At 38.0% G+C, this 10517-nt stretch overlaps 1 protein-coding gene across 2 annotated transcripts; it reads left to right on the top strand.

Moving 5' to 3' along the window:
• The first annotated feature begins 4179 nt into the window (after positions 1–4179).
• On the top strand, positions 4180–9295 carry LOC141846424 (transcription initiation factor TFIID subunit 15). Of its 2 annotated transcripts, XM_074734467.1 has the most exons (8): positions 4180–4318; positions 5947–6078; positions 6205–6560; positions 6670–6864; positions 7178–7261; positions 7655–7736; positions 7821–7947; positions 8935–9295. In XM_074734467.1, the coding sequence occupies exons 2-8, from the start codon at positions 5962–5964 to the stop codon at positions 9141–9143; spliced, it is 1170 nt and encodes a 389-aa protein (XP_074590568.1). In that variant the 5' UTR covers positions 4180–4318; positions 5947–5961; the 3' UTR covers positions 9144–9295. The 2 variants fall into 2 exon arrangements, with proteins under 2 accessions (XP_074590568.1, XP_074590569.1); XM_074734468.1 differs by lacking the exon at positions 4180–4318 and having other exon boundaries at positions 5980–6095.
• The last annotated feature ends 1222 nt before the right edge of the window (positions 9296–10517 follow it).

Genomic DNA, 10517 nt, shown 5'->3' with positions numbered 1-10517 from the left:
CCGAAATTTCTCACAGAATTCTTTCAGAATTCTTTCGGAGGTCTTCCGAAGGTCTTTTGAGGTCTTCAAGAATTCTTCCGAAGGTCTCCAAGAGGTCTTCAAGAATTCTTCCGAAGGTCTCCATGAATTCTTCCAAGGTGGATTCGACGATTTCCAGAGGCTATAGTAGGGACATAGAGAAGGAATTGGTTTTGGTCTCCCGATGGGCTTAAGCTTCCCATGCTCTCTTGAACACACAGCTTAAGTCCATCAATAATAACTCATTCCACTAGAGAGTTATTATTGCACTACCGCACCAATCCCATATTATAATATGAGCTCCTTCTTACTATAAGTACATTAATCTCCCTGTGTTTAAGATATCGTATGTCCATCAATTAAATGAGTTACTGACAACTCGAATTTAATTAACTTCTAATGCAAGAGTAGTACCACTCAACCTTATTATCATGCGGACAAAGTCCACCTGCAGGGTTTACATGATAATCCTTATGAGCTCCTCAAGGGGACATCATCAACCTATATTTAGGACACAGATTCCTTCTATAATCAACAACACACCATGTACATAATACTACTTCCCAACTCATCGGGCCTTTTGATCTATCGCTCTAAATCTCACCCTTTGATGAATCAAAGAAGTACATACTAAGTACATGTATTTGTTATTATATTGGGATTAAGAGCATGTACATCCATAGTAACAGAGGTTTAGTTCGATTATATAGTCAGTATAAATCGAACAATCCTCAGATGGTCCTGCTCAATACACACTGAGTGTACTAGTGTAATTCTATAGTCAAGACAGACTAAGACCAAATTACACTACAACCAGTCCAATGGTTTGTCCAATCCATCTTGGTTGTGAACACTGTTTATAATCTATAAGGAACTGATAACATGGTCTTTTGTGTGTGACTCCGCACACTATGTTTATCTACAATATAGATTAAATGGACACTTGCATAAAAATTAAATGCAAACATTGACCAAAATAATTCTCATTTCAGATCTGCTAACTCAATGGCCCTTTTAAAATCGGTCCCATAGAATGGGGAAAGGTTTAGTCAAATACACAGACGTTGAACACAGACATAGAATGGGGAAAGGTTCGGTCCCATAGAATGGCCCCAAACAGTGCAAGCAGTAGGTGATATAGCAATCTGCAGTTTAGTACATTTAAGAGCCAGAAAGGACAAAATCTAGGCAGGTCCACAAGATTTATTAGGGAAAATCCAAAAACAAATCCAGATGGCATAGGAGACTGCAGATCAAAGTAATGAATGTTTATGATCTCTTCAGATATGGTCCACCTAATTGTCATTGACCAGAATTTTAAATTAACTTACCACACGTTGAAATAGTCAGAGACACTGATCAAGTCACAGTTTATCTTAAGCAATGTCTACAAACTCCAAGCGACCTTATTAAATGAGATAAAGATTAAGATCCGTCTCTATAACTCGTTGTTCAATCATTTTCACAAGACTAGTTAGGTCATCACTGTCATAGAAGTTTTGAACTATAAAGGGCACAAAGAAGATATCATCAATCAACCCTTATTTCTCACGGAGAAAGAAGATTATTTAATGAATTGTTTCAAAACAAATAATCATTGTCCGAGCCATAGGATCACCATTAAGCGTAATTGACTATCATGGGATTCAAGATTCAGTGTAAAATAAGCATATTAACAAAAGGATGTGCATGATAGAATGTGAAAGCGAAAAGTATTATCCATAACCAATTTCTAAGTTTATATTGAATGGTGATACCTATGGAAAGATTGGACGAGACAAGGAGAAAAGAAATTAACTTGATGGATTCATACTCACAGATTATTACGGTTCAGAGTTCTAAATGGTTTCTTATCAGAAGAGGATCAAGATCAAGCAAGAACATGCAGGCGATAATGGTGATGAAGAAATAGTCAACTTGTGTTTCTTTCAAGTTTAAGAACAATGATTGGAATTTAGGCTTTTAGACTGCCATCACCGTAATACTGAAATAGTCAACATGTGTTTCTTTCAGAAGGTGAATTTTATCATTTTACCTTTTCATTGCTGATAAGGAGCTACCATGACAAGCAGCATGGTTAAGAAAAGGAAACTAAAGGCCTACATAGCAAAAAGAAACTATTGAGTTCAAAGTTACATGGATTGAAATAGAATAGATATATTTAGTGCTTTTTAGGACTAGTATTCCATGCAAGATTTTTAACCTTCATTTTCCAATTTCTTTTTCCACTTTTCATACCTATGGCGCTTTATCTCCATATCTTTTGTATAATCTTATTGTGGATTGATTCCTAAATTGCCAATTGCCGAAAATACTTTCATACCCACGGTGGAGGCTGCTATGTTTGATGAGATGTGAATTCACAATTTGAGAAGAGTTTAGCTTCCATTATAATGACACTAGGATCTAGTTCCTTTACCTCACAGAGTTGGCTCTAACTGGGTCCAATGTTTCTCCATATGTTTACACGTCAATTGAAAGCTAGATTAGTTACCAATGACTATTCTCAAATACTTGGCACTTAGATTATTAGGTCTTTTGGCCTAGAAGGTGGTGAGACAATTGCGTGAGACAATTGCCTTAAGGAAATGATCTCATATCAATGAATTGAATGCTATTGTTGAACAATAACAGTAGAGGTGGAGGACCATTCAGCTAGCACAAGCATAAATCCTTGCTATCACCTTTGATGTCTCGTATGTTGGCCTATTACTAGACGTGGCGAAAGAGAAAGAGAGGAAGGAAGATAGAGAGCTTGTTGTGGGGAGTGAAGTCTATTATCTCAAGATACTAGTAATTTGCAAATTGTTGTGTCACTTCTTCCTCTTCAATCCATATAGAAAGTATACATACCCTACTGTAAATAAATAGAAATTGCAAAAGATGTTTAAAAGGATGCTTACTATAATGCCAAAAGCTTCTAATTACATCATCCAATATATGTTGATTCTTATCCTAATTAATTGCCAAAGAACCCTCACTTGGCAAAATACCAAAGAAAAATTTTTCTGCATGTCATATAAATGAACCATTGGTGCACCACACTTCTTCACGCTAATGGTGCCTCTTCTAGACTTGGTTACAAGTGTGCAAAGGTGGTAAGGAGATAATTTCCACTTCTTCTATAAGCATGCATCACAGAATCAACCTCACAAGACTTGCAAATCGACCTCCAATTCATTCCCTGAAACTGTTGGCCATAGGGCCAGCAAAGGATGATGATTCACCCAATGCCACGTCCATTGTTGACTCGGTGAAGAGCAACTTTTGACATCTCGAGGTCATTGTCGCTCTTGAGGTGAGATTAAGACTTCTCTCTTCATCAATTTTGAGAGGAAAGTCTTGGAAGGGTCAGAGCATCTTAGTATTTTAAAATTTTGGGTACTCCCTCTGTAGTTTGTCTAATTTTTGTATACTATTTGCTCTTTATTACAGGGGCTTGGTGTTCTTGTAAGCTCGAGAGAATGCCACAATAAAATGCTGCGTAAGGCTCTAAGAATCTAGGTATCACCCACTTCGAGAGAATGACTTCTTTTTAAGCCTTATAAAACAATGAACACCAGCTCCCCTGATCAACTACAATGTCTCAATGACAGTAACCATCACACTACGAATACTCAGTATAAAATTCGAAAGACAAATCTTTAATGCAAGATCAAAACCGCAGCGTGGAATTCACAAATTTTCTTTAGTAGTTTTCTGCAATGCAAAGCATTAAACAAACAAGACGAGCTACAAACAAATGGAAACACATTTATAGTGCTAGTCAGTGAAATAAGAAAGAATCTAGAAGAAACATTCAAAAGGATAACCGAAATCAAGATTCGTAACGCCGGTGGGGCAAGGGGAATGGAAAACTACCTGAGAGCATCGGCAGGGCCGGTGATTCATCCACCGAAGCTGCATCTGGCGACGTAGAAGAGAGAAGGGGAACAACATCGGAAGTTAGGGCGGGGGAACGCAGAGGCGAGGAGCGGGAGAGGAGGCGATGGACATCGTCGAGGGAGACGGTAACGGAGGAGAACCAGTAAGACTCTGCAGGGCATCGGACTCAAAAAGGTAACACCGGCCCATTAAGCTGAACCGGTGCACGGTTCAACTAGGCCTTCTATATAATAATGTCCTCGGTCGGGCCGGTTGCTTATCACTTCTTTGGACGTACCTCACCATCATACTCGTCTCGAAGCCCTAATCTCCTACGAGCGACGCCGCCTCCGGTGACTTCGATCACTCGATCTGGATCCCGTCGCCGAGGCCTCCTTCCACGTCTGGTCGTCCTTTTTGCGTGAGATTTGTCGAGGTACCTTTCCTTCTTATTATCTGCGATGCTCCCTTCGCGCAATAGGTTTCGATTCGATGATTCCTGGAATTTTCCTTCCTGGAAGGATCGATAGTCGTTGGTGATCTACTGATGATTGGTTATTTTGTTTCTTGCGGTTGCAACTATTGCAGTGTGGGGTTACTTGCTTCAGTTATACCGTATATTGTTTCCTAGATGTTTTCGCTGCATGTAAATTATTTCGCTTAATCCATCAAAAGAAACCAAATTTCGGTGTTAAGAATGGCATTCCTACATGAATATGGTTGGAATGATCAATCTTCATTTCAAATATCTTTCCGTTGTCCATGCCATCTGTTACAGTCGCGTGGAGGATGGATTCCACAGACGTAGCTTTGGATCTGGATGGGATTGGACACAGTAACTCCCTTTTCCCGTTGGAAGCCAACTTCCTTTATGGTGCGGCTGAACCAAGGAAAGGGAAGGAATTGCTCCCCCTTTCTGTTCGCGATTGGGGATTGAGCGGTCGGTGGTGAGACTAACCGGTGACAGTTCTGCCTGAATGTCTTGGCAGAGAGGAGAATGCTACTGCTTTAAGTTAGTAACGAATTGTGCAAAGAGGGGGGTCAGTGTTGTGCAACCTGGCGAGTAATGAGGACAGCATAAGGGTGTATGCCTGTGGATAGGGGATCATGGCTCTTGGAGGCAGCTGCGGCTTTGGAATGATTGAAGCAGCAAGTACTGAGCGATATAGAGGGGTGGACATCCATAACAAGGAATAGAGAAGAGGTAGAAGAAGATATTTGTATTTCCAAGCAACACCTTACAAGGGGTCCCCTTCTACCTTTTCTCAAATGTGCGCTTCCTCTGTTGTTTCATTCTTCCTCTAGACTGGTTCCTCTAGGTGATTTGTTCTCCCCATTTGCTAGGATCTGGCTCATATCACCATCCCAGTTTAGGTTTTCCCTTATTCAGTGACATGTATTTCATCTAGTCTTTCACTAGTTTTTGGGCCTTGCAGTTCAACTTTGTTGGCTCTTTACTTTTCTTTTTCAGATAAACTAGGATCTATTCAGCGTGGGAGATCTGCCATTGTTGCTAAAGATGGGGAACTAATGTTGTAGTACATTGGAGCACAATCTGTCTTATAAAACTACATAAAGAAAGAATGTTAAGCTTTTATGTTCTAGTGTTTACTAAAATGATTTACTTAATTGTTCATTCTTCAGGACAGTGATACCAATTTTATCTCCCAGTGAGATTTTTTCTTGTGATATTGTTTCTATCCAGAGAAGTTGCTCATTATGTTTGGCTCTTGCAAAGAAATGGTGTCTGACATTCTATTGCATGGCTTATTATCTGTTTGTTAAACTTGAACTTGGTGTTAACACACAAAGGCTGTAACTTTCTATATTTCAATAGGATTGTTAGCTAAACTATTTCTTTCATTTAGTGGGTACTTATTATTTGTCAGTGTTGGAAATTGGAATTAGCTGCAAATCTATGGGTATGTATGGTTGTCTTTAGCTCACCTGATTGTTCTATGATTTGAGTAGGATAACTCTTTACCTTAAATTATCTTGTTGGAAATCATTGGTTTGTTAAGTACTAATGATCTTCTCATTATTATATTTGCCTTCTTTCATTAGGTTTCATTGGCTTTGATGGCAAATTACTCAGGAAGAGCATCTTCTAATGGCTCAGTCTATGTATGCAAATTGCCACCTGGAACTGATGAGGCTATGCTGGCTGAGTTTTTTGGCACTATAGGGTTGCTAAAGGTATGGGGTTTAACCAGGTATCCCTTTGAGCCATCTCCATAACTTCTTAATCAGCTTGTTGTTGTTGTTTTACAAAGTTGTTATTACCTTTTTCTGTTCCTAATAAAAACATTGGAAATTCAACAGAAGGATAAAAGGACTGGTAGGCCAAAAATTTGGTTGTACCGGGACAAAGCTACCAATGAGCCTAAAGGCGATGCAACAATTACATATGAGGACCCACATGCAGCTATGGCTGCTGTTGAGTGGTTTAACAACAAGGACTTTCATGGATCTCTTATTGAGGTACACATTGCCGAGTCGAAATCCAAGGAGCCAATTGATAATTCCTATGCTCAACAACCTGAACTTGGAGCAAATGCAAGCATGGAAGCTGGGGAGAATGAAGATATGAATGGAAGTGCAGGTAGAGGTAGAGGTCGTGGTGATGCTTTGGGGAAGTCATGGCAGCAAGACGGAGACTGGATGTGTCCAAATACAAGGTCGGTGGTATGATATTGGTGAGCAACTCATTCTCACATCAATAGGATCTTATTGTGTCTTGAGTAGAGGTGCTGTTATAACTTGCTTTCATGGTTTTACTGCTAGCAGTTGTTCCAATGTGAACTTTGCCTTCCGTGGTGTTTGCAACCGGTGTGGAACAGCTCGTCCTTCTGGTGCTGGTGGAACAGGTGGTGGTGCTGGCCGAGGGAGGGGACGAGGTGGTGGTGTTGATGCTGGGGGGCGTGCCCGTCCTGTTGGTGGTCCCACGGGACTCTTTGGTCCCAATGATTGGCCTTGTCCAATGTAAGTACACTTCTTGCTTGGATTTGAGCTTTATACTTTTGGGTTTATTTTCAGCTGTCTACATAGATCATATCTAACATGTTTTTGATAATATCTGACTGATTGATTTGTACTCATTGGGAGTGCTAGAAGAATTTTTGTAACTTTCTTGAAGCCAAAATGTTATAAATTGTTTCATTTTCTCATCAAACCTTTTTTGTACTGTAAACTAACTAGGCTAGGAATTTTACTTATTTTTCTTTTTCCAAGTTATTTCTTATGTTTCACTTGACAAGGCTGACGTTTCTTATTCGCTATTTGATGAATCTATCAGGTGTGGAAACATTAACTGGGCCAAACGCACAAAATGCAATATATGTAACACGAACAAGCCAGGACATAATGAGGGTGGTGTGAGGTAATGTATTATGTATCGGTGACTATGCTGCTAAAATATTTTATTCTTGATATGGATATTTGGAATTTTTTTTTAATGCATCTTAGGATTTGAATTCCTTGCATAAAGTTCAATGGAGGGATAAAATGCATGAGCGTCTAAATTGCTAAACAACTTGGTTTGTCTCTGTCCTCTTTGCTTTGTTACTTAGTTATCACATGTTTTGCTTGTTGCTTCATGCAATTAGGTAGGCAATCATCAGCAAGCAACCATTGTTTGTTTCTCTGGTAGTTAAATGCTGACACAAGCATGTACATGGTTTTGCTTTGCTTTTAGTCTTGTGTATGGCCAATTTAACCGATGCGGATGTGTTGTTTATGTAATCATTCTTTGCTTTTATTTCATATTTGGTAGAGGAGGGCGTGCTGGAGGTTACAAAGAACTTGATGAAGAAGAAATAGAGGAAACGAAGCGACGGCGAAGAGAAGCTGAGGAGGTAGCTGTTCCTGCAACCGTTGCTAACATACATGGATGATCCTTCAACCATTTTATTCCAAAATAATACATTCTTGGCTTGCAGGATGATGGAGAAATGTATGATGAATTTGGCAACCTTAAGAAGAAATTTCGTGCTAAAACCCAGCAAGTTGAAGCTGGACAACTGGCGTCTGGAGCTGGTCGTGCTGGTTGGGAGGTTGAGGAAATAGGTACTTTAAATTTTTGCTTGCAAAAAATGCCAGATAATGTTCTATCAAAAGTCCATCTTCCATTTCATTGTTCTGACTTTCTTCTTCCAAGATTTTTTCAATAAATAAACAGATTTAATAAGTTGGAATTCCACTGCTCTGTTGTTGCTTTGTGCAAATTATTTAATGAAGAGTTATGCTACAAACACAAGCAGCTTCTGAGCAAAATACCTTTTGTGGCTGTATAGTTTGTGTAATTCATGTCATATCTGTGAGAGTAAGTGTCTACGCATGTTTGCCTAACAAGGAAGATGGTAAACTGCCAAATAAGTCTAGCTTCGTTTGTGCAGAGCATTGAAGATCACAAACATTTTTCTCGATAGATTTCAATATGCTTCATTTTCAGCTTGAAATCTAGACCTATGTAGGGTTATTCTAGAAGGATGTAGATGGGGTAACTTTTCCACATAATTCAGATAGATTCAAGTTAACTCATATCTGATGTGGGTAGTGTGTATTTTATAGTAAGCAGTTGTCAATAGTTACGACAAAAAACATGAGGATTCGTGACCCTGTACGAGAAGGGACTGTGCTTGAATCAGTGGTGGATTTGCATTCCTCAGTCAATGATCTTGCAGAAAACAGTTACTTTTATATACCTGAAATAATCCAAGGAGGTCTCTTTTATGGTTCATGTAATGATCTGATTCCAAGGCTCAGATTTATTAAGCAACTACTTTTATATCCTTGCAGCCTATTGCAGTAACTTGTTTGTTGTTACTTCATATTTGTGCCCCAACTTATCCAACCATGGCAGCAAGCTCCTTGTAAGACCTTGTTGCGCCTAATAATTCATAATTTAAAATTTTTCTTTGATTCCTTTCTGTCGTTAATATTCTTCTACATCTAGGGTATTAAACTAGTATGGGATAATTTGCAGAAATATCTATTGTTTCTGATCTTTGTACATTTTATTCTCTTCTAAACTATATCTGCAATGTCTGGCAGAGCGACATGGTGCAGATAGAACCAAAGACCGTCACAGAGAGCGAGAGAGCAATAGAAACCGGGAAAGAGAAGGCTCTGAAAGAGAGAGACGCAGGAGCAGAAGCAGGGAAAGGGAGAGGGAGCGTGAAAAGGATAGAGGGAGAATTTCTGACAGAGATTATGACTATGAAAGAGGCCGTGGGTATGGTCGAGAACGGCACCGTGACTAGTAGTGGTTCGTGCCAGGGCTAGGTTTTTGTTTTATCTGATGTTTATGTACTTTGGAGGCAGATGATCTAAAACTGTGGCTTGATTGCTAGTTTGCTATCTCAGAATTCATCCTATTATCAACATGGAGGAATGTCAAATACTTTGCAGTTTACAGCTCTACCATTTTGCTGCTTATTGATTGCCTCGTCAAGTTCTAGGGCAATTGGATTTTGTCAGAATTTGTATTTTCCTAACGTAAGGTTTTTTCCGTTCAATTATGTGATACGGTTTTTTTTCTATGTGCTGCTTCTGAACTTTCGTTTGTTTCTTTATATTTAAAACGAAATTTGGTAGTTCTTATTTTCTAAAGATATTTTAATTAAATTTTTAGTTAATAGGACATTAAAATAAATGAGGTAAGATACGTTGGATTGTGCTCAAGCTTCTTTGTTTATTTTAAATCTTAAGAGGTTGTTGGGCTTCAGTTTTCCCGGTGTTCAAGTTAATACACCATTGTTTTTATGTTTGAATAAAGATGTGAACTTAGTAAATAAAATTTGAATTATTTTTTATCTCAGCCTATTATAGATAATTTAGAAGTTAAAATATTAAAAATGTATATATGGTCATTATTTTAAATTTACATATCTTTTGAATAATAAATAAATAGTATAAATTCAATCAAATTGGGTATTAATTTGTATTATTTTTTATCTCAACCTATTATAGATAATTTAGAAGTTAAAATATTAAAAATGTATATATGGTCATTATTTTAAATTTATATTTCTTTTGAATAATAAATAAATAATATAAATTCAATCAAATTGGGTGTTAATTTATTCATGATATCATATTCATACTATGTAAAAGTAGATAATTTCAATAAAAAATTAAAGTTAAAAAGGTATAGTAGACATAAAAAATTTATAAGATGCCCTTTACATAAGACTTCAAATAAAGGTAAATAAATTCTTATTGATTATCTAACTTTAGTCCCGAATATTGTATTAATTTACGCTCCTAATTAAAGTAGATAACCAAAAGAAAAAATATATATTTCAGTATAATTTGTCCCTTTTCTTATCTTATAAGGCTCCTGTATCATACACTTCATTAAACAATAACACATTAAATTAATTTTACGATATTTTTAAACAAACCCTCTTTCTTGCCGCCCGCTTCTCGAGTTCTCGACCGCCACGTCATCGAACTCTTCGATAGATGCATGCAGAAACGAGACGTGGCGCAGAAACAGCGAGACCTCGCTAGCACCTTAAGCGGTGAGACAGATTCCTGATCGAACGGTCTCCGTTGGTTTAAGAAAATTATTGGACGGACAGAAGCGAAGCATCTGCCATGTTCTCCAGTCTCAATCCCAACTCCATGAGCAA

The sequence above is a fragment of the Curcuma longa genome, chromosome 15 (genome assembly GCF_044706935.1).
Source record: "Curcuma longa cultivar G26 ecotype Majalengka, Jawa Barat chromosome 15, ITB_CL_G26_1.1, whole genome shotgun sequence".
In the NCBI taxonomy this organism is placed as follows: domain Eukaryota; kingdom Viridiplantae; phylum Streptophyta; class Magnoliopsida; order Zingiberales; family Zingiberaceae; genus Curcuma; species Curcuma longa.
The sequence above is the reverse complement of the archived record's forward strand: the minus strand, read 5'-3'. Positions and strand labels throughout refer to the sequence as shown.